The following is a 24,671-nucleotide window of genomic DNA, read 5'->3' on the forward strand; positions in this document are numbered from 1 at the left end:
CAGTCTTCTCTGCATGCTTTTCTTTTTTTTTTTTTAATGTTTATTTATTTTTGAGACAGAGAGACAAAGTATGAATGGGGGAGGGTCAGAGAGAGAGGGAGACACAGAATCTGAAGCAGGCTCCAGGCTCTGAGCTGTTAGCACAGAGCCTGATGCGGGGCTCGAACTCACGGACCGTGAGATCATGACCTGAGCCGAAGTCGGACGCTTAATGGACTGAGCCACCCAGGCGCCCCTCTCTGCATGCTTTTCTGATTCCTTCTCACACTTGTCTCATAAAGAATTGAGGCAGAAGCTGGGCTGGTCGTTTTCTGTTTGCTCCTTGAAGGCAAAGGAGCATTGTTGTAATATTCATCCCAGCAGAGTTGCTGACTATTAGTCCCTCATAGAGCCACTAAATTTGGCAGTTGTGTTTGATGGCACTGTTTTGGATATGATGAGGTCTGAGAGAGAAGGGTGCATATATCAGAATGTGTTTATTGTGAGCTCTTTGGCTGGTGGTTCTCAAAGTGTGGTCCCCAGACCAGGAACATCAGCATTTCCTGGGAACTTGCTGGAAATATAAGTTCCTGGGTTCACCCCATATTTACTTAATCAGAAACTTGGGTGGGGGAGCGGGGCGGGGTGGGGGGAGGGGGGATGTAATGTGCTTGTTTAACAAGCTCTCCAGGTGGTTTTGATACACTCTAAGTTAGAGAACACTGTTTTAGACCATCTGGGAACTCTTTGACACCTCCAAATCTCTATTCCTCCAAATCTCTGTAGTGTACTAAGATCCCTTGTATTATTCGTCACCTTTTATTTTGCTTTCATTCTGTGTAATGATATGTTGCTTTAACTCTCAGTCTCCTCAGGTTCCCTGTCTTCTCCTGGTAACGCGTTCTAACAGAAAGATGTGGAGTTGAGAAATCCTGGATTTGATTTCTAGCTCTGTTGTGTGATCTTGGGCAGCTAAGGAGCCTTTCTGAAAGTCAGTTTCCTCAACTGGAAAATTATGTGAGGGTAAATGAGTTAAGTATCAGTTGCTTTTACAAGGTTAGACGCTCAAGAAATGCCTGCTCTTTTTCCCCTTTATTCTATTACTTTGCTCAAAATACAAAACAAAACAAAAATATCCCTTTGCCGTGGCATAATGCTGGCAGGTCTTTTTTTTTTTTTTTTTTTTTTTTTTTTTTTTTTTTTTTTTTTTTTGGTCTGTTGGCATTATTTTTTGGACTTCAGGCTTTATGGGGTATCTTTGAGATCTCACCTTATAAAATTGGAGTAAGCCAAGTTCATAAAAAAAAAAAGTGAGGTGCCTATAAAGGGTGGATAAGGAATGGCTATTGCGATAGAGCTGATGCTAGTTACTTCCATTAGTCACTTGCAGCGAACACAGTGAAGTTCTTTAGTAGAAAGCTTAATAATACAGAAAGTAATTGAGCCCATAGCAGAGAATAGGGTATTATCTTCATTTTTCCTGCACTCTTAAAAAAAAATTTTTTTTTAATGTTTAATTTTTGAGAGAGAGACACACATGGAATCCAAAGCAGGCTGCAGGTGGGGCTCAAACTCATGAACTGGGAGATCATGACCCAAGCCAAAGCTGGATGCTCAACCTTCTGAGCCACGCAGGCACCCCTTCCTGCACTTTTTTATAGTGATTTGTGCAAAAAAAAAAAAACCTGGTCCTGCCTCTTGATAAGAGAGGGAGCATAAATGGCCTTAATTTCCCCAATTCTAAGGCTACCTTCTACATTAAGAGGGAGCCGTCCAGGGCAGAAGTATGTTTCAGAAAGATGGAGAGCCAGACTGGGATAGGGAGGAAAGAGTAGCAAGGTTTTCTAAATTGACGTTGATATTTCTGACCAATATCAAGAACTTATGCTTTGGACACTGTGAGCAAGTTTGCATTGAGTTTCATCGTTTAAGATCTGTTTCCAAATGTCTTATTTGGTGTCCTGTTATAGTAGCCAGGGCTCCTTTGAGTACAGATGTGATTACTTCTGGCTTGTAATGAACTTCATTGACTTAGTGCTAATGCTGCTGTCGCGACTAGCTTGTATGTTCTTCAAGATCAGGAGCTGTTTCATTCATCTGTTGATGTATAACACACCACACAACAAAACTTAGTGACTTAAAATAACAATTTTATTATCTTTCATTGTTCTTTGAATAGACTGGGCTCAGATAGAAAGTTCTGCTTGTCTTGCTTGGGGTTTCTCTAGAGTCACCTAGAGGTTCATTTGGGACAGCTAGGCCTCTTCCTCTCCATGCGACTTCTCCAGCCAAATAGCCAGACTTTTTACCTAGCAGCTTAAGCCTTCCTCCCCAAGTGACGGTTCCAAGAGGGAGGAAATGGAAGCTGTCAGTTCTTTCAAAGTCTAGGACCAAGACTGGCACAGCTTGCCACATTCTCTTGGTTAAAGCAAGTAACAGACTGGTCTAAGTTCAGTGTGGGAGGAAACCAAACACGGGCAAGAATACTAAGAAGTATGGTTCTCTGGGGTCCATTTTTGGAGACTACTATAGGGATCATATCTAACCTATATACTAGTATATACCCAATGGTAGACAATAAGTACTCGTGATTTGAATCAGTGGTTGGATAGACTAACAGACTGGTAGATAAATGACTGCTTTTATTAGTTTGGGTGAGGTACATGTGATCCTTAGGGTTCATATCTTAGGGTTCATATACCAGTGTTTATGCCTCTACAGTACTCATCCTTCTCAACACATGTCTTTTTTTTTTTTCCTGAGGAATCACCTTTTTGAGCATAGTGATTTGAGTGGCCAGAGTGCCCTGCAGACACTTTAGGAGTTGTAGTCCAGGGAAGAAAAGAATAGTCGGTACTTTTTGGATTGTGTGATGGCTACTATATTTTACATACGTTCTTAATTATAACAATTTTGTGAAATAGGGATTCCCCTTTAAATTTGGGCACTGAAGATAATGGACTTTCCCTAAGGTCGCATAGCTAGTAAGTGAAACAAGATGATGAATTTAAACTGCATTCTGATTCTATAGCTAAAACACAGACTTATGATATATATTAGTTACTAAGAGTTTCTCTTGGTTAGTCTCCAGCCATACATCTTAAGATGTATTAGAGAGGTATTAGAGAGTTTTTCAACAAAAGTTAATAGTATTAACATTTGGGGCTGGGTAATTTTTTTTTTTTTTTTTTTTTTTTTATTTTGAGAGAGAGAGAGAGGGAGGGAGGGAGAAAGAGAATCCCAGGTAGGCTTCATCTCACAAATCATCACAACCTGAGCTGAAATAAAAAGTCGGATGCTTAACCTACTGAGCCACCCAGGCGCCCCAAGTCTGAATAATTCTTTATTGTGGGAGGCTGTGCTGTGTGTTGTGGATGTTTAGCAGTATCCCTGACCTTTATCCACTAGGTGCCAGTGCATCTCTCCACCCGTTTGCAACAACTGTCTCCAGACATTGCCATTTCCCTGGGGGAAGTCCCCTCCGTTAAAAATCACTGATAAGTTATTTCATGATTTGCTGTCCTTCAGTTTTGCTGGTTTTTTTTTTTTTTTAATGTTACTTCTCACAAGGAACTGGCAGTGTCTTCAAACCATTTTATAATAGTTACAATAGCATTTGCCTGGTTCTGATGATCTTGAGTCTTGCCTTTCTCTCAGTGCCTTTCTCCACTTTTGCTTTATCTTTTTGCTTTTGTCTGTGAGTCCCCTAAATCAAATGCAGCTGGATAAAGTGGTGTTTGTAAGGACTTTTTTTTTTTACACAGGTATTGATTTAGCAGGCATTCAGATCTCTGAGATTACAAGCATTAGTGCTAGTGAAAAGAAGGCAATTTACATCTTCTAATTATAGTAGAGGGGGAAAGGCATAATATTTAGTAAGCTGAGAATTAAATGGCTTCCAGGCTCCACAGAGTTAATCTTCAGGGTAGTGTTGATTGACGTGCCAGAGGACATTAATGTGCAATTCTTTTGGGGAACGGGGGAGGAGAGTGGAAATTGCCGTTTCTCTACTGATTGTACTGTAGGTGTCATTTATGACAATTTCATGTTGTCTAGACAGAGGGAAATGGTGGAGAAATTATTCCAGTGGAGTCAAATGCTGAGTCCAAAAGGAATCAAGAAGGTTGCTGAAGTCAGGATCAGGGTGGAAGGGCAAGCAGTATACCCTAGAGCTGAATCAGTGAAAATCAAATGTTACTAAGAGAAGCAGTTCAGAATGAACCCACGATATAAGAAAAGTGGTTGTACTCTGAGCTTTGTGCTAGCTCAAGGGCTAACAGTGGATTGTTTGGGGGCTCAGCTAGAGTCTCTGCCCCTCATCTATTTCTGTAGATTCCAGAAACCTCATTACTTGAGCCAGGAAGGCTGCCTCTTTGCCTTTGGTTAGTAAATGCTCCAGCCACTTTGTATTCTTTTTTCCTTGTTCTCTTGTAAAGCTTCATTTACTAAGTCTCTTTGCTCTCCTGATGTTACCCCTAAGGTTTTACTTCATTTTATAATATATAGTGTTTGCAGTATACCAGGGTCAGTGGCCTGTCATTTAAGAACAGATGGCTTTCGCTGAAGGTTTTTTAAATTTCAGGTTGGGAATATGAGTATGAAAAATCATCTAAGAAGAAGTGTATGGATTTGCTGTTATTGAAGCAGTAAATGATTCTACCCAATATATTCTTTGTAAAATTAGTCGGTCTAGAGTAGCCTTTTTGAGGATTATCTATTATTTTTAATAAAATTAGCTGAGAAATTAGGATTATTGGATTTTGTAAATCTCTTCTTGATTTTGGGGAAAATAAGTCGATTAGGATGCACTGCCTCTTAATTAAAATCTAAACCTGTATATCACAGCTGTTGCTTCTCGGGTATCCGTGCATGTGAGTATCAGAACTAGCTGTGGGACTTGTCGTCATTGATATGTTCTTATTCATCCTTTGGTGAAAAGCCTCTGATCTAAATTTCTAATTAAAAAAAAAAAAAAAAAAGTCTGTGGTCTTCTGTGAGCAGACCTTCCAAGTCTGCCAGAGAAAATGAATTTGGAAACAGTATAAACACATCCATGTAGATCACCTTGGGCCTTTGAATTCAGATGCTGACAAAAGTGAGTTTTTATTATAAATTGAAATATTATAAGTATCGTCTAATGTGTTGAGGATATACAAGAGCAAAGCATAGTGGCAACCAATCATTTTATAATTGTATTAAAAAGAACCACCCACCAAACAGTTAGCAGAGGGTCAGGTTTTCCCAGAGTATTCTGGCTGACTCTTCAGGTAAGACTTTGTATAACTAAATACACGGTTGTATACTGAATATGAATTCTGTTTCCAGCTTCTTTCCTTTTGGTATGTTGTGCTCTGATGTTTTACTGTCTGCTGCTGCACAGAGGCATTGAGGAATACGTTAATGTTTTGTAAAGAGGTTATGGTGAAAGGCATTGTTTTGAGCCCTGTGAATGGTTTATGCTTGATGATAGTAAAATAAGGCCAATTCATAGGACAGGCACTGTGAGCTCTTAATATAGTATATTTGTTTTCTTCTCTGATGGTATTAGCCTTGTAGCAGTGCCACCTTGCCTTGGTCTACCCCATAACAGGGGCAGGAGTTGCCTGCCAGGCTCCACTGGCAACAGCATGGTGCTGTAAGAGCACCCCTAGAAATAGGGGGCCCTGCAGTGATCAGATGAGTGCCTATTGTTGGATAACTTAAACGATAATTGCCAGTGTGTGAAATGGGGAGGCTTGGATGCCTCCGCTTTAAAGCAGAGATGTCAATTTGGAAATCATAATAGAGGTGTCATTTCAGAACACACAATTATTTTTTACGAAGAATAAGGGCTGTCATCTCCCAGCCCAGGCATGCGCCAAGGAGAGATCGGAGGCTTGCAGAGCAAGATTCAAAAATGAATAAGGCAATAGTGCATCCAAGTTTCTTTGGCCTCCTGCCCCTCCATCCCCCTGAAATCATTGCCCTCTTTCCCCTATGAGGTCTCTTTTAGCAGTATACCATGCAGGAGCATCTGTGGTAGTTTCTCAGGCAAGTAGCCAGCCTCTGACTTTTCTGATTTAATAAGCCTCTCAGGGACCTGGCTGCACTGCATTTATCAGTACAACTATGTCAGCACTTTAACCTGAGCAGCTTAAGTGACCAGAGGGATGAGGAGTGATGTAAGCAGTTTCTGAAAACCTTGTTCCTTCAGGAGTTTTAGTGTGAGTTTTTGGACATCTAGCATCCTTGTCAGAAAGTCATGGGGTCAGTGAGGGGCAGTCAGATCTTCTTATTTATTCTTCCAAATCTTATGACTGCTGATTTATTCACAGATATTCTTATTGGTCTCCCATTACATGTTAATTAGGATAGGAGTTTTAATGGGGACAGAAAGATAACTTGGACCCAGTACTTGCTTTCATGTGGGTTGTAGTCCAGTAGCAGAGACAAAACATACTTATCAGTAAGTGTAGTACAAGGTGACTTGGTAGAGGCCTTTGAAGGGAGGTTTCAGAATGCATTGGGGGTCTTGGGGAAGAGAGTATAAACTTTTGGATGGAGGAGCCTTAAAGGATTTTGAGCCTTAAAGGATTAAAAGGATTTTTTAAGTTAGAAAGGAGGAAAGAGAACTTTCCAGAAAGAAGCAATGGCCAACCTAAATGCATAGATGAGATAGTGAGAGTGTGTTTAGTTTAGCTAGAGCAGTGGTTCTCAAAGTATGGCCTGGGGTCTCTGAAGTCAAAACTATCTTTGTAATAATGTCGAGCTGTTCTCTCTCTGTTTCACAGGTGTTCAGTGTAGTTTTCACTGTGTGACGTGTAACAAGGTTATTATGATTATCATGGATGATGGAATGTATGCTTGTGTTAAAAATTCCTCAATTTCAATTTCAAATATAAATATTGATAGATAAAACCCATATAAACGAAAGCTCCTTGGGGTCCTCAGTAATTTTTAAGAATGTTAAAGGAGTTCTGAAACCAAAAAGTTTGAAAACCACCAGGCTAGAGTGTATCATATATCCAGAAGGAATGAGAAGTTTGGCTACAGAGCTTTGGATACCAAGCTGAGGAATTTGGATTTTATTTTCTAGGCAGAAGGGAGCTATTAGTTTTGGGTTTGGCTTCCCAGAACTGAAATAGCAAATACCACCCAGACATCAAAGCCAGGCCGGGAAATTACTCTTTGGGCATGGGGCATCAGTGGCCTCTTAGGTTCTCAGAGCAGGCTTTACGTCTCATATAGTTCACAGAATTCTGTCAAGTTGATATTTTCCAGTGATTAGAGAAGGTTTGCACATGTCTATTTGCTTTAGGATATTGATTTTTTTTCTGTGATCTGACAACTAGTTAAAAGAATATCTTCAGGACATAATTGTTTAGTAAGGAAAAGTTGTCACCAGCTTACTCATTCTGTCTAGACTAGTACCCAAACGGTTTGCTTCTTCTTAACTCTGATATCCATTGGATTTGAAACAAAAGTTCTTTTTTTTTAGATGACCCATCTCACCTGCCCTGACAACTTTGTTCTTTCCCAGAGATCTCTTCCACTTTTTTTTTTTTTTTTTTTTGCTTTCTTAGTCATCAAAGGATCTAGGGGATCTAGGGAACCCCCTTGCACATATTCAGAGTATTAATCAGGGAAGGAAGAAATAGCTATGGTCATTTAAAATGCAAGAGGGGTGGTGCGCCTGGGTGGCTCAGTTGAGCCTCCTGACTCTTGACTTCAGCTCAGGTCATGATCCCAGGGTGGTGGGATAGAGCCATGTTGGGCTTCACCTGAGTGTGGAACATGTTTAAGATTCTCTCTCTCCCCACCTCTGCCTCTCTCCTCCACTAGTGTGCACGCTCGCTCTCTAAAAATGAAACAAAGTAAAATAAAATGTTAGGAATTTTACAGCCTGAATTGTGTTTCTATTGACTAATGATTTTAGCGGGGCTTAATATTAATTTTGATAACTTATTCTAGTGTGTAATACTTTGATTTCAGGTTTTTCTGTTCCATTTCCTAGTGACTCCACTTTATCTTTCAGAGGATTTTATGTAAGCAAATATTTTAGAGCAGGGATGGGCAGATTTTTTTTTTTTTCTGTAAAGGACCAGGTAGTAAGTATTTTAAGGCTGTTACTATCCTGATAGTACTTAACTCTGCCTTCCTGGCTTCAAAGCAGCCATAGACAATATATAAATGAATGGATGTGGCTATGTTTGAATAAAACTTTATAAAAACAGGCAGCTGACTTGGGACCTGTAGTTTACGAAACCTACCTAGGGGCATTAGGGCAACTTGATACTTGAAGAAATCCTTTTTAAGAAGTGAGCAATTCTTTTGAAAATGAAGCATTTTCTTTTTAGTTTTCAGTGGTTTACTTTTCAATTTTGTATGTTGAATGTTTTTAATTTTGAAATAATTTCAGAAAAGAAGAAAAGTTGCAAATAATAGTGCAAAGAAATCCCATGTACTCTTTACCCATATTCCCTAAATATTGGCATTTTACCACATTTGCTTTATCATTCTCTCTCTTCTGCTCTATGTATGAGTATGGTTATGTTTTGGATATTTATGGCTCTTATATATTTGCGCATATTCTTTTAAATGTGGAATTTTCTTAAAAGTAGGATATAGTTTGATAGAGCAGTGGTCTCCAGACTTTAAAAAATACTTCTGTTAGTAAAGGCTTTTTAGCAATCCATGTGTGTTATACATTATGGTCATACATTATAAAACAAAAGTTCTGATACTTTCTTTCTGTTCTCCAGTGGATTGAAATAGCACAACCTTTGTGTGTCTCACTTGGACGCCACTGATACAGAGAATGAACCAGGCAAACTTGTAAAGAAAGAGGGTTTTTGTTTTTTTCCCTGACAGGGGTTCAGTGACTCTTTAAGGGGCGCCTGGGTGGCGCAGTCGGTTGGGCGTCCGACTTCAGCCAGGTCACGATCTCGCGGTCCGTGAGTTCGAGCCCCGCGTCGGGCTCTGGGCTGATGGCTCAGAGCCTGGAGCCTGTTTCCGATTCTGTGTCTCCCTCTCTCTCTGCCCCTCCCCCGTTCATGCTCTGTCTCTCTCTGTCCCAAAAATAAATAAACGTTGAAAAAAAATTAAAAAAAAAAACAACCCTTCTTGGGGCACCTGGGTGGCTCAGTCAGTTAAGCATCAGAATTCAGCTCAGGTCATGATCTCACGGCTTGTGAGTTTGAGCTCCGCATCGGGCTCTGTGCTGACAGCTCAGAGCCTGGGCCTGCTTCGGATTCTGTGTCTCCCTTTCTCTCTCTCTGCCCTTCCCTGGCTCTCACCGTCTCTCTCTCAAAATATAAACAAACATCAATAAATAAATACATACATTTCTAAATTGTGATCACAGGTCAGAATGAAAAGGTAGCTTCAAGCTTGAATAAGCTTGTGTGAGCCCCTCCTAAGTCCTTCCTGATTTCCCATCGTTGAATTGCACGATAGATGGTTAATTCAAGTCACATTTGTGGTGGCCAGTGAAGAAGGCACACAGCTGCCATCTCATCGCATTTTGTATCGTTTCCCCATGGATGGCTCTTTGTAGGAAGCTGACTGTAGGAGAGAAAGGTCTTTCTTAGAGGTTCCTAGGAGTGGTGGTCATGTTTACTCATCTAGTAGCTCTTGTTCTTTTCTCTGTTCAATACCAATTGGAGAAGCCTTTTATTCCTTCAGATAGTACTCGTAATTGACGAGAACTTAATGTTTAATCAGTGATAAGTGTGTGGGGGTGCTATTCATAGTAATTGGCTCTCCTGATTTTGTGTATTAGCAGTTAAAATGCCATGTATATATATGGCTTGCCAGTCCATTGTATTGCCTGGGGAGCAAATGGTGCTAGCAGATTCTGTAGTGAGTAGGCACAAGGGATGCATGTTCCAGAAGAACCTCATCAGGGACTCCCCAGAGATACAGCTTAACATTTTGGTTTTACCCTGATTTAAAGAAGTCTTCTTAATTAAGATAGGAAAGTAAGGTGGGAAGTAGACTTTGCAGGATTATAAAACGGAATCATTAAAATTGAAATTATCTAATCCAAACTCTCCCAGGTCAAGAATCTCCTTTATAGCATTCTTAAAAAGTCATCTTCTCTCTGAATACTGGCACAGCCTTAGCATAGAAGTAGGGGGTAATGTTGGCTTCCCAACTTAGTAGCATCATTTTCCAGGCAGAAGTACTTAAGAAGGATATGTGTTGGTCACTCTGCAGGATGCTCTTTGCCAAAGCGCTTCTGCTTACTAAGCAGCCATTTGGAGGATAACAAGTCAGGGCTGTTATGGCCAGGACTGACTCCAGAGCCCTTTGGGATGGAACAAACTTCTCGGTGTTCCAAGGAAGTCAGCTGCTCTCAGGTCTTGCTTCTATTCTCCAACCTTCCAATTCCTAGAACTAATTCATTAGTAGTGAACAAGTATTTATCTAAGATGGCATAAAAGTCCTGAATAGATACTTCTCTCGAAATTTCACTTTTCTTCTTTCTCCAGTCTGTGTGCCTCTCACTGCCCCTTCCTCTAACATTCTGTGGTACAAAACTCCGAGACATACCATTATTTTAGTCATTATTTTATGTGACCCTAATGAAAAGAAAAAAAATCCTGCCAATTAAACGGCGTCATGCATTTATAAGATACATCCCAATTTCAGACATATTATAAATGGGAGGGTGGCTCTTAGAATTGATGAAACATGGCATTTCTGCTGCTGTAAACAGTGATACCATTGAAGATTCAGGTTTTCAACCGGAGAGATGTATTTTATTGCTTTCTTCTCTGCCTCATTGGTTACATTGTAATGTTCTCTCCCGTCAGTAGTAGGACTGTGTAAAGGGTCTTATGTGTGGGGGTTATAGGCCTTGTCTAGATAGAAAGCATCATGTAACCGTTGGTTGTCCTGGGCAGGAAAGGTAGCAAGCCAGCTTGACAGGGCCTCTGCTATATCTCTTTCCCAGGCTGTTAGGGGAAATGCTTTGGTGAGCCAGTTGCTGGGATAAAGTGACTGCACATGACTATACCTAAAGCCAGCTGGTTTTAATAACAGTGAATTGAATTAACTCAATTGGAAAAGATTGGTAGCTGCTGTCCTTATCCTGCAGATCTGCTTTAAAGAAGAGTCTGGCAGGGAGCCGGAGACCTGTTCCCGGGAGAGCCAGGCAAGATGCTGCTGGAGAGGAACAATATGCATTTCTTTCTGAGACCATTTCCTTTGAAATGTGTTCTCTGGCAGGAGCTTGATTGGCTGCCAAGGCACATTTGAATTGGGAAGCAGTGTGGCAGACATGGCAAACTAGGGGGTCCCTGGGCCGCATTTATCAGATGTGTTTAAAGTGGCCCTTGTACAAAGAGGGAAAAAAATGTTTTAGCTAAACTTTAACTGTCAGGAGATTACATGGAGAAGTCCAGATTTCTGGCTTCCCTTAAAAAACAGGAAGAGCCAGTGATACAAAGCCCACCTTCTAGCTTGGACTCACAGTGGATACATACACACTTTTTACCTGCCTGGAGCCTACAAGGTCCTACAGTATAGCATCCTGGTTTGAAGCATTTTGGAGTTCACAGAACTTCATGGAGTCCTGGTGCTGTCATTTAATAGCCCTGTGCCACAGTGCCATATACTTAACTTTTAGGCCCAGTGTTCTCATGTTTGTATAGTAATGCCTCCCTTTCCAGGTTATGGTGAGATTTAAGTAAAGAAATATATGTGAAGTGCTTAGTATTCACCTGGCACCAAAAAAGTACTCAATAAAATGTGGGTGTATCATATATGCTCAGTTGAACTTATGATTGGGCTAGATTATATAATTAAAGATTTTTGTCAGTTGTTAAGAGAGCCTGAGGAGTACTCTTTCTCACAAAAAGGGTGTAGGCAGAGCAGAATGAGTAGAAGATAAGGGAATGTGGATTAGGGTAACATGGAGGAACTGAACACCAAGATAAATGTTGGCACTACATGATAATCTCTGGGTATGCCTAATTTTCCCCTCCTGTGTTGATCCCAACCTCCTATTTGTCTGCTGGAGATACTACAAATAGAAATAAGATCATGTCTCTGAAGCACTTGTTCATTTCTCACTGAAGAGCAGTATTCAGCATATACAGTGGCCATACCCAGTGTGGGAGCTCTGTAGCTCATTTATTTATTTATTTAGTTTGTAGGAAGGTGTGATCCCAGATAACAGGTGTCAGTTAGCTGCAAAGGGGGATGTTATTTATCTCTCCCCCTATTTTTCCTTATGAATGACCTCTGAGTTGGTAATTGACAGGGATTATTGCCATTTTTTTAATCTCTGCTAGGAGGCTGCTGGAGTCTTCCCTCATTTCATTATCCCGTTATGATGGAGCAGGATCCAGAGAGCACCCAATTTACCCAGACCCAGCGAGGTAAGGCCAAAGTGAGAAATGGCACTAGGTGGGGGGGAGGGGCTGCCCTTGGGGTTGCCAAGCTGTTGGAAGCCCCATTCTGTGCCTCTCTGGTCCTGGTGCTCTTTTACTCTTCAGTTACAGTTTTGAGACAGGTGGTTCAGGTGATTGGGAAGTGTTGCAGGTAAGTGAACAGAACCTCTGATGACAGGGAGTTGTGACTGAGCTCTTGTCCTTTGGGGCTCATTCCTATAAGTGGGGCACTTAGAGGAGGGACCTGAGGAGGCCACTGGCAGAGTCACAGGATACTTCTTTTTTTGCTAATCAGGGAGGCTGTTGCCATTCAAAGGGACAGCCAAAAGGGAAACAAGTTTTTATTAGTAGGGAAATTACTTACAAATTAAAACTAACCAGCTAACAAAAAATCCTACTTGCTCTCATTTGAGAGAGAATTTAGATTATCAAAAGGCAGAAATCAAGCTCATTCAGATGTTCAATTTTTGGATGCTACCTAAAGGAAGAGATGACTGACAAAAGGGTAACCAAAAAGAACAAGTTGCCATTTTATTAAAGCATTTACCTTACACTGATTAGAAGATATTTGAAGAGTTCTTGAAGGGATTTAAAAAACAAAAGAAAACATTTAAATGAGTTCACGGCCCACCCTTACCTGATACTGGAAATTGAGGACCAAGGATGGGGTGTCAAGTTGATGTATAACATTTATATACTACACTTGATCTTAGCCAAAAGGCCGAGAAGCGATTGTATAACATTTATATAGCGAGCAGTCCTTTGGTGTTGTTACCACCAGACTTAACTGATTCTGTTAATGACCTCAAAAAGGGATAACCTTCACATCATTTAGGCAACACTAGAGCTCACTGTGAGGCTTTGCCAAAAGAAAGAGTAATTTATAATGGTGGGGTTGGCAAGTTAACAAATAGGGGTTAGATAAAAGCTAAATGAGCTTTGCTTTATTTTTATTTGTTTTTTAATGTATTCTTTAAGGTTATTCTTTTTTTTTTTTTTAATTTTTTTTTTCAACGTTTATTTATTTTTGGGACAGAGAGAGACAGAGCATGAACGGGGGAGGGGCAGAGAGAGAGGGAGACACAGAATCGGAAACAGGCTCCAGGCTCCGAGCCATCAGCCCAGAGCCTGACGCGGGGCTCGAACTCACGGACCGCGAGATCGTGACCTGGCTGAAGTCGGACGCTTAACCGACTGCGCCACCCAGGCGCCCCTCTTTAAGGTTATTCTTGAGAGAGAACGGATGGAGGAGGGGTAGAGAGAGAGGGAGACACAGAATCTGAAGCAGGCTCTAGGCTCTGAGCTGTGAGCACAGAGCCCCACGTGGGGCTCAACCCCACGAACTGTGAGATCATGACCTGAGCCAAAAGTCGGGCGCTTAACCAACTGAGCCACCTAGGCACTCCAGTGAGCTTTGCTTTAGATTAAGAATTTCAAGTCTGGAAAGGCCTGTAGATAAGGTTCATTCTAGGGATATTGAGTGATTTTGTTGTTGGCCGCAGTGGTGTCATGATACTGAGTGTTCTTTCTGAGAGACTAATGAAAAGATTCCCCATTACCTTCTTGCTTCCTTTTCCATACCCCAGAAATGGCAAATCCAAGGATCAGGGAATATGGGGAGGCAGCTGAGATGACGGCCAAACATGGAAGTGTATGTCTCTAATCATACTTAAAAGTAATAAGTCCTAAATAAAAGAAAGAAATTTTTGGCATCAATCAAATGACTCTGAAACACTAAGACAGAGAACTTCTTGCTATAAAATAGTTTCTTTTAGGACAGCTATAGGAATCTCATCCCCAGAATTTTTAACCTGACAAAGTTTAATGGTAATTCTTAAAGACCATTATTTGTCTTCCTTTCATGTAATAAATCTTTTATTTACTCCCACTCAGATCTCTTTATCACAGAAAGTGTCATACTTTGTGGTGTTGCTATTTTTACATTTTCCCTCTGAACACAAAATAGGTTTTCTTGGAGGAGAAAATATTCTTCCTTGAAGAAAACTTGCAATTTATTAAACATTAAAAATTTTTGCTTGGAACACTTCAGAGTTTGGTGATTATACAGCTCTTCAGTAAGGATGATTGCTACCTCATTGCTGGTTGTTTAATTAGTTTTTCCTCTTAGACTTCACCCTACACAGTATATATAGGTCAAAGTGTTTGTGAGATGATTCAGCATTCAGATCCTTAGCTTCCCTCTGGCTACCTACAAAGACGAGGCCAGGATGTACTTGTATTTAATAATTGTGCCAGGAATCCCTTTTTCTTTGCCATTGATGCATATTTTTGTAGTTTAGAAGGAATTCCTATGCCATAGTGAAATTAAACAATTAGGTTACCTAGTGCTAAAATTGTGCCCTTACATAAAAGGGCAATCTTATTGTCTGCATCAACATTCTTTCTACATCTGTCGCCAATAATATAATTTTCCCATTAGTTACTAGGGTGGGTTAACAACTGAGAAATGTGTATACTTACAGACACTTTTCAGAATCCATTCTAGAAGAAGAATCTTCATTCTGCTCTTGAAATGTTTTTTACACTCTTTTCTAGTCTGGTTGACTTGACAATTTAACCATCAATGGCTGACTTCTGGAAAATTTCTGTATATTTAGTAGGTAAAGGAACAACTCAAGAGTGCTGACTTTTGTCTCTTGAAAACTTAAGATTCTTGATTCATCCTTGCAAAATGCATGGCAACAGGGGCCCACATGGATAATGGAAGCTCCACACATTGAGACTTTTAAGAAATGATTCTTGTACTCTGATGATCTTGGCCAAGACATCTGTGTATCCCATGCTGACCTGCTGTATGTTTTGGATTCAGTGATGCCAAATGCAGTATATTGTTCTGTAGCAAAGACTTTTGAGTTCCAAAGATTGTCATTTGGCCTTCTTGGGAATTCCATTTGATGATTGGCCAGAAGGATACCACCTCTGATGACTGGCATTTCAGAGACAGCCTTAGTTCCTATAGCAGGTGACTGCAGAATCTCCTTTGTTCTGAGTCAGTAGACACACTGAGGTTTTCCCAGAAACTTTGTTTAGGGGTAAGGAAATGTAGGGCAGCAAGATTTTGTAAATACTGTCCCTACCATTTGGATGTAACTGTTATTATTTCCATTCTCAGTCAGTTTTTCCAGATTTCCATTAAATATATATGTGTTATGTGTGTGTACACACATACATACTTTTTTTCCTTTTATGTTCAAACATTATAGAAGTTAAGATTCCCAGGAATCCTCATTAGAATTGCTGTGTTTCCTTTAGTTTTTTGTTCTAATTACAGAAACATATGTTTTTGTATACATATTAGTATATGCATACCATTCTTCAGTTTTTCTCCCACTTAAATTTTTGTTTTAGAGGGTTTTTCTTGTGTGTGTATAGGGATGATTTATTCTTTTTAATAGTTACATAGTGTTTCTTTGTATGGATATAGTTTATTTCTTTAACCTGTTGGTGGGCATTTGAGACATTTCCTAGTTTTTCACTAATGCTAACAACATGTATATATCCTTGTGTTTTTCTATATGATAAGATTCCTAGTGGAATTGTTGAGTCAAAGTGTATTGTTCTGCTCTCACTTTCTTAGTATATAGCAGTCTTGTGAAAGATGGAGGAAAAACTTGAGAAAGGGAATGTGGTAAATTATAGCAGACACTAGGCGTTTTCAGGGGTATGAAGACACTAAGACACAGACTAGAGGTCTAGACTAATTCACTGAGAATAGCCACAGTAAGGAAGAAGAAAAAGGAATAACTGTTGCCTCCTGTATTGCTTAGTGCCCATGTCACCTCGGATGCTCTATTGTAAGAAATAGAAAAATCTTTTCTTCCCTGTGAGATTTTGTTTTCCTGAGTATATTTTACTCTCTTTTTCAATCCTGAATATTTTCTCTGTGTTACGAATGTCTGTGAGTAACCCATTAGAGCTGAGAGGTTCAGAGAGCTCGCTTTAGGGAGCTAGGGCAAATATGGAGCTATGTGGATTTGTTGGAGAAGAAAGAAGACCTGGTGAAGATGGTACCTTCTCTAGTCATGTCCGTTTTGCCATCTCCTGGCCTCTATTCTCTTGTATAAAATGAAGGGAGAGCTGGCCTTTAGATGGTGGCTGTGGTCCCTTTTCGTTTCTTATATTTTGAGTCTGGATGGTTGAAGAAGGCTGTAAATCCGTATGAATGGCATCCTGAGAAGCTAAAATGGGTCCCTAAAGACACTAAAAAAGGAAGGTCCAGTGTTACCCCTTGGGAGGGGACAGCTATTGAGCAGATGATGACTGATTACACAGCCTCTTTGCCTCCTCTCGGAACAGAAACACGGGTGGTAGTCTAATAAGCATATTGTGCAGTACAGACCTCCTGGTGAGTTAAATGCCCTTTATTTTTCACGTCTCCGGAGTTCGCCTCAGCGGGGAGAGCTGGATTTACTGTCTTTCACAGTATTCCCCACATTAGTGCTAGTTTGTGTTTGTCCATCTCTGTCTCTCTCAGATTATCTCCTGCCGCATACTACGCCCAGAGGATGATCCAGTATCTCTCACGGAGAGACAGTATTCGCCAGCGCTCCATGCGCTATCAGCAGAACCGGCTCCGTTCCTCCACCTCCTCCTCTTCCTCAGACAACCAGGGCCCATCAGTAGAGGGAACCGACTTGGAGTTTGAGGACTTTGAGTAAGTACCTACTCAGCTTGCTTTCTTCCCTGTCCTCCCAAGCTGTGTGTGCTTCTAAGTTGACCACTGTCCAAGCAGCAGTGGTTGACCTTTCTTGCTTCAAACCCCAAAGTTCTTATGTATGAGTAGCAGGATGGGGTGAGGGGAAGGGGGGTTAAAATGTGCAGGGTACTGCCACCTCTGGCAGTTGTGCTGCTGTTTCATGGAGCCTGTGGGAGAGATGGCCCGTTGGCCCCAGGCCAGGCTGGAGAGGATGGCTGCTGCTACATAGGCAGCACTGTTATTTCCCTTTTGCATGAACAGTGGCTATGGAAGTGCTTCTCATGGCCTGTTTTCACAATGTCAGAGAGAAAGGATGGTTGGTATTTTTTCTTAAGCAGAGTAGGTATAGAGATTAGAAATAACAGAAATATCTGGGGGTGCCTGGGTGGCTCAGTCAGTTAAGCGTCCGGCTTTGCTCAGGTCGTGATCTCGCGGTCCGTGAGTTTGAGCCCAGCCTTGGGCTCTGTGCTGACAGCTCAGAGCCTGGAGCCTGCTTAGGATTCTGTGTCTCCCTCTCTCTGTGTCTCCAAATAATAAGTAAACATTAAAAATTGAAAAAAAAAAATCTGGATTTCCCTAAAGACAGGTCCCTTCGTACCCTTGAATCACACTGATTCTTTGAGGTCCTACTCCATTGCTTAAACTATCTCCCTCCCACAATCTCCGCCATTAGGATCCTTTGAAAGTTGCCTGTCAAACTAATGTGGTAGTTTGAGAGGTGATTCCTTGCTCTTCTGGTGTTTTTGAGTGGTCGATTGGATGATGGGGGTGAGGTAAAGGAGCAGGGTCAGCCCTGTGCACAGGATTAAATACCCCAGTGTCACTGCTGTGTTTGAACTCTCTGACCTCCTGCTCCTCACCTTTCTAACCATTCACTGTGTTTCTTTCCATTCTGAAAGAATTTCCATTCCTGGTTTATATCAAATAGGACGCTTAGCTCTTGTTTTGATTCCTATATTTTGATACTCTCAAACATGCAAAACGAGAGAGAGAGAGAGAGGTGGTTAAGCATTAATTTTTTTCTCTTTTTTTTGCTGACAGCATTGGAATAGGACAGCCTGTTGGTCACTTTCCTTTTTTTCCTTCTCTTTCTTGACATCACCTGGTCAGGTCTGGGATGTTAAGAGTTCTTGCCTCCTTCTCAACCTTCCTCTTCCGTGAGCTGAATGGATAGTTCCCCAGGAGCCACCTTGCAATAGAGCTTTAAGATGTGTTGGAGAAATCTTTTTGCTAAAGATGACTAAGGAGGTGGAAACAACCTTTATACCAATTTGCCTTTCTGATATGGTCCTTAAACACGCTAGCAATTGTGTACTTGGAAGCAAAAGGCCGACTGAATAGGTGGTTCTTTTGTCTGGGGAAGAAACAAACATGAAGGAAATGCAGGGATGCCCTGAAGCCGCGGTGGTGGCGCTTGGAGCAGGGGCCCTGATTCTCTCTCATCGGCTGCCCTCTGGCTCCCAGCACGTGTCATTCTCCCTTCAGTCCACTCTAGGGGAAGGTGGGTGCATATACCAGCAGTGAGGGGATAGTCTCCACTCCCTTACCCAGACACATACCAGTAGTGAAATATGTTCCCCTGCAGATATCATTTTTCCAGCTCTTGGGTCTATTCAGAGAAGCAGTTTCAGGTATGTGCGGTCGCTACTGGGACTGAGTACTGCTGAAAAGCCTCAGTAATCCTGGGGAGCTCTGGGAGTCAGTGCAGATTGCATAGCTTCCCTCCATGCACGTTTGGAAGGCTGTGTAATCTCTTTGCAGTGGTGAAACGTGGGGCTTATGCCTTTGAGCTGTATCTTGCCTCGTGACTTGTCCTTCACAATGGAGTTCTGGGTTAGTTTAAAATGTTCTGTTCTCATCTTACCTTCTCTTTCTTCTGCTACCACCTCCTCCCTCTCCCCTTCCTTCCCCCTCGATTTTCCTGTGTCAGACTCCCTCCTCCCTGTGCTCCCCACAGCCCACCTGTGCTCTCACCTTCCCCCTGGCTTCAGCACGACCTGAATTTACATTGCCTTCTTCACCTTTCATGCACTGACTTACCATTATTTCTCCCTAGGGGTCTTCTGTTGCTCCCTGGTTGGTAACAATGGGCTGATTTCTCTAATGCTCCTCTGAAAGTCCCTTGCCAGGGTGTTTGCCTTTCTTTTTGAGCTGATGCAGACTATAATCTTGTTTTTAATAGCAGCTGTGGATTAGTCACCTCAATATTAGTAGTCCAGGTCTCCTAGTGAAGGATGTTGCTGGCTGGTTGATGCTGAGTTCCCGTCTGTTCATTCTTTCTCTTTCCCTGCTCTCCTCCCCCCCCCCCCCCCACCGTTGTAAACTGAGTGCTGCCTGAGGCTGCTTCTCTTCTCTTAACTTCTAGGTACTCTAGGAGGGAATGAGAGAGAACTGAGGGAATGTGTCAGCCCATTGTTAACCATTTTTTTAAAGTTTATTTAGTTTGAAAGACAGAGAGGGTTCATGGGTGCAGGGGAGGGGCAGAGAGAAGGAGGGAGAGAATTCCAAGCAGGCTCCGCGCTGTCAGCACTGAGCCTAACACAGGGCTCGATCTCACGAACCACGAGATCATGACCTGAGCTGAAATCAAGGGTTGGAAACTTAACCGACTAAGCCACCCAGGTGCCCCTGTATCCACCCATTTTAATTTCTCTGCCGCAGTCCTTTTCCTTAGCTTTGATAATAGAAGGGAAGTCAGAAGCTCGTATGATCATAATGTATAGTTCTTTCAGGTACAGAGAAGCAGGTAAGTTAGACAGGACCTGGAATCTTCCTAACACTTAGGGGGCTGTTAGGAGAAACTGCTCTACTGGTTTCCTTGCCTGCACAACACGCCATGCTCCTGCCTTTGCCATCCCACTTCAACATCTTCAGTTCTCGCCCCATTTGCTAAGCCGGGAATCATTTTGGTGTTATCTACCTTGTCCCTTCCAGGTGTATAGAGTCCCCAGATCCCATCTTTTTTGATTCTTTTCCATCGTCTATCACCTATGATAATATTTTTCATATGTATTGTATAACATATAAAATATTTGTAATATATAAAAATATATTTATATATATAAATCTTGTTTAATTCTTAAAAAAATTTTTTTTTAATGTTTTTATTTTTGAGAGAGAAAGACACAGAGTGGGAGCAGGGGAGGGGCACAGGGGGTGGGGAGGGAGACACAGAATCTGAAGCAGGCTTCAGGCTATGAGTTGTCAGCACAGAGCCCAACGCGGGGCTCAAACTCACGAGCCATGCGATCATGACCAGAGCCGAAGTCTGCCGCTTAACCAATTGAGCCACTCAGGCGCCCCTCATTTAATTCTTATAATAACCTAATGAGGTATTTACTCCACTGTAGTATTTTTTAAAATAAGGATACAGAGACAACCAAAATCAGACATGTCTGAGATTTGAGAACAGGAGTAAACATATTTAGTGTCTGGCTTTTATTGTCCTGCAGATTTAAAAACCTTTAAAAATGATGTAGAACCACATTTGAGCTCTTGCTCCCTGAGCTTGCTGTGGAAGAAGACTATCTAGATTTATCTCTAGGGAAGATAACTTTGAAGGTTGGTCGGCAGCAGGTTAAATTCTCTGTTCTTTTGTGGTCTGGATTAATGACCATCTATCCAGGCAGGCATCATCTCCTGCCATTCATCTCTGTCTGTGGCCAGAATTGAGACTGCAGGGTCCCTGTGTTTATCAAAATGCACAAACAGGGCATCCAGAAACCCGCTGTCAGAAGGTCTGTCCTGAAGCGTTCAGCATCTGTCTTTGCATAAAGATATTCACAAGCAGGGTAAAGGTGTGGCTGTCGCTGACATTGCTGTCTGCCTGCCTTTGAGCCCAGACCACCTGCTAGAATGTAGAAGGCAAATAAGCATAAGGAAAACTGCCATTTTAATTTTCACCATCCCTTTGGAAAGAGAGGGAAGCTCTTTTGAAGCCCTGTGGTTAAGTGCTGTATCCCAGAAGTCGCTAAGGCCTGCACAAGAGGTGGTATATGTCTATTGTTCCTGTTATCCTCACCCCCTTCCTCATGTTATCTGTTACTCTAAATGTACGTATAATCCCAGAATCATCCGTAGTTCACTTCTTGCCCTTCTTGCCTCTTTTTGTAACTGCTTTGCCTTCCAAGGCAGAGAATACCCAGAGCTGATGACAATTGGAGAAGCTTCAGACTGGATCAGTCGCAAATATCTCCAGCACACATCCCAGCCACAGGGGAATTATATTCACTTCAAGTTGTTGCTAGTTCAGAAGAGAGCAAGTTCTTCATTCACCGTTGTGACATTAGGCTTACTTTGGAAAAACGTCTCAGTGAGAATTCTAGGCTTTCAGCCTTAAGATGAAATCACTTTAGATCTATTACATCTGTTTTCTTCATTTTTCTAATTTATCTGGTTGTGTTTGAGTTCCTTTTACTCAGAAATCCATATTATGACCAAACAGGCAAAAATGTTTCATTGTATGACAGTAACTTCTGGGTGCCAGAGATGGGTTCTGGTTCCTTAGTTTGGAATGGAGTGTTCTAGCAGTACCCCATACACTCGTGCAGAGAGCCTCATACAGAAAGGACTTCTCCTTTAATGGTCCCCTTGCTAGACACCTTCTAGCAAGGAAGTTGTTAAAAGGTCTTTTTGGTGTATGATGTAGCTGAGAGTTCTGAGGGCTGTCACTCAGCTCTACCATCTGATTGGGTTGGCATAAGAGGAGTTGCTTGCTTTTAGTTCAGAATTTAATATTCTTCGCCTGCCCTTTTGCCGTACCTGAAATTTAGTTGAGTCATGGCAAAGAAGACACGTTAGAAACCAAATAATACTATTCTTATCATCTGTCTATAGGCGAAATCCTGGCAGCTTTGTGAGACTCATATACTTGCTTCAAGTTCTCGTGGCCAGAAATTCCAGTGGCGTGAAGCTACATGCCATTGGTAGTACTTGTTCTTGCTCTCTCTTCTGTGCCCAGAATTTCCGGGACTCCTGTGGGAGTCTGCCTACTAATAACAGATACATAACTGTAGCCAAGAAAAGGAAGGGTAAATCTTTGGAGAGTGTTCCCGTCTACTTCATTTTGAAGAAGAGTTGCTTTTGTTCTTTTCTTTAACTTACAAACCATAGACTCTTTGATATTAGAAGTAGAAGAGAAATTCAAAGGAAACACACTTTAAAGCTCTTCTCTTTATGGGCTGCAACCTGTTAGAACAGTCAGGAATCAGGCAATGAGCTGTATTTGGTGAGTGGTGGTGTTATACAGAAGTCGGTCTTAAAGTGGGATGAGATAAGGAACTGTTCTCTTCCTTTTTACCAGAGAGTTTTCAATAATTTCACTTACTTGATTTTTTTTTTTTCAACGTTTATTTATTTTTGGGACAGAGAGAGACAGAGCATGAACGGGGGAGGGGCAGAGAGAGAGGGAGACACAGAATCGGAAACAGGCTCCAGGCTCTGAGCCATCAGCTCAGAGCCCGACGTGGGGCTCGAACTCACGGACCGCGAGATCGTGACCTGGTTGAAGTCGGACGCTTAACCGACTGCGCCACCCAGGCACCCCACTTACTTGATTTTTGTAGTGGTTGATTGCTTCTTTTACAAGGTGTGTTTATTCATTTTTTTGTAAGTTTTTATTTATTTATTTTTGAGAGAGAAAGTGTGAATGGGGAAGGGGCAGAGAGAGACAGAAAGAAAGAAAGAGACAGAGACAGAGAGAGAGAGAGAGAGAGAGGGAGAGAGAGAGAATCCCAAGCAGGGCTCCACACTGTCAGCACAGAGCCCGATGCAAGGCTCAAACCCACAAACTGTGAGATCATGACCTGACCCGAAGTTGGACCTTTAGCTGTCTGAGCCACCCAGGCGCCCCTACAAGGTGGGTTTATAAAAGAGAAAGTTATACATATTACAACAGGCCCTTTACTTCTAGACATACTTGGGAGAAAGACAAATAAATGCACAGTCATAGAAACGTGAAATAGCATGGAGTATTTCAGAAATTCCCTTGTTGATAAGTTTGACTAGATTTTAAAGTCCAAGATATGTGGCAGGAGATGAGCCCTGAGACTTAAGGTGGCACCAGATCTTTGGAGAGTCTCCTGTACCTTGCAAAGGAGGTAAACTTTATTTTGTAGGTGAAGGGAGTCATTGAAGAGTTTTAGGCTATGAAATAACGGGAGCAGATTTTTACATAATAACTTCCGAGACAGACTGTAATAAGGTAGCACTAAAATACAGAGCAGCGTTCTATGAAGGGAAGAGAGTATTTGGGGAGATATGAGGAGGCTCCATGGGTTTCAACTGGGTGGGAAGACTGCATAGGACTTAGATGAAGTGATGTGGAGGATGAAGTTAGGGTACAGGAGATAGGTACAGTAGAATCTAAGAGATTCAAAGGGAGCAGCGTAAGCAAAAGCCCAGAGATAGATGATTTACAGGGGACCCTGTATAAATAAAGATATTCAGGGGACCCTGAATAAATCTGTGGCTAGAGCTACAGAATGCTTGTAATGTGATAGAGAAGATCAGAAAGGCCTGAACTGAGGGCCTTGGAATGTCTGGCTGAAAGTTTGGACTTTATTATTATTTTCTTTAATGTTTATTTATTTTAGGAAGGGAGAGAGAGCGAGTACAGGGGAGGGGCAGAGAGAGAGAGGGAGACAGTGGATCTGAAGCGGGCTCTGTGCTGACAGCAGAGGGCCTGATGCAGGACTCAAACTCACAAACCGTGAGATCATGACCTGAGCCGAAGTCAGACACTTAACCAACTGAGCCATCTGGGCGCCCCTGGATCGTATTTTTATCTGGGGGAAGTTATTATTGAAGATGTATTTGAGGCAGCTAACTCGGACAGCATTGGTTGGGGTGACCTAAAGTGGCAAGTGTATGGATGCAGGAAAACCACTTAGGAAGCAGTGGGCGAAATAGAGGAGAGAACATACGAGGACTGAATGTTAAGTATTGGGTGTAAGAGGCTTGGTGTTTTCTAAGAGTGGGGCCTGTTTGTGAATGTTCCTGGGAAATGAGCTGCGAAAGCTCAGCTGTCTCACTTCCTACTTCTCCAAATGAAATGTTGCCTGAGTCCTTTTTGACTCCTACTTGAACCAGTTTTGAACTAAATTGGTAAAACAGCAAGTGACTCCTAGAGCAGCTGCGGTGGGACCTGGGATCACTCATCAGTGCCTGCTGCCCCCTTAGCCTGACAACTCCTGTGTAGAGAGTGGCCCGGGTTCTAGTTTAGGCTGAGTCACATTTGTTACTTGACAGATTTGATCTTGGGCAAGTCCCTTTCACACCCTATGCCTCAGTGTCTGATTTGTAAAATCAGAGTGGATAATTTCTGAAGTTTACCCCTAAAGTGCTCAGATCTTTGTTGGAGCTAACTACCTTAGATGAACCTGCTTTGTGTTCAGCAGAGGCAGAATAATGAAAAGTCTCAGAGAAGTGGGGAGACTTCCTGGGGATCAGGAATAGGATATCTGGTACCTGGAAAGCCCCAACACATTTCTAAAATATATGCCTATCTAAATTCTAGCTCTTTCCTTGAGGATTTTGAGCCTATTGCTTAGAAGTATAGGCTATTGCTCAGCAACTTTAGAATTAGCATTCTTTCTGGG

The 24,671-nt window shown here is 41.8% G+C and overlaps 1 protein-coding gene and 1 pseudogene across 8 annotated transcripts in view; one reads left to right on the top strand and one right to left on the bottom strand.

Moving 5' to 3' along the window:
• AMBRA1 (autophagy and beclin 1 regulator 1) overlaps positions 1-24,671 on the top strand; it is a 179,436-nt gene that overhangs the window by 55,505 nt on the left and 99,260 nt on the right. For 4 of the 8 annotated variants that reach the window (XR_005796838.1, XM_040495303.1, XM_040495308.1 and 1 more), the window contains 2 exons: positions 12,258-12,344; positions 16,852-17,031. The exons of 2 other annotated variants lie outside the window; for them this stretch is intronic. Coding sequence is in view for 5 of the 6 variants with exons in the window: in XM_040495303.1 (XP_040351237.1) it covers positions 12,258-12,344; positions 16,852-17,031 (267 nt within the window). In the remaining variant the exon portion in view is untranslated. The remainder of the gene's footprint in view (positions 1-12,257; positions 12,345-16,851; positions 17,032-24,671) is intronic. 2 more of the 8 variants (XM_040495306.1, XM_040495309.1) reach the window with 1 other exon arrangement.
• LOC121043972 (uncharacterized) lies at positions 13,020-13,089 on the bottom strand (annotated as a pseudogene).

This window comes from Herpailurus yagouaroundi, unplaced genomic scaffold, assembly GCF_014898765.1.
Source record: "Herpailurus yagouaroundi ecotype Mexico unplaced genomic scaffold, PumYag 187, whole genome shotgun sequence".
Classification (NCBI taxonomy): domain Eukaryota; kingdom Metazoa; phylum Chordata; class Mammalia; order Carnivora; family Felidae; genus Herpailurus; species Herpailurus yagouaroundi.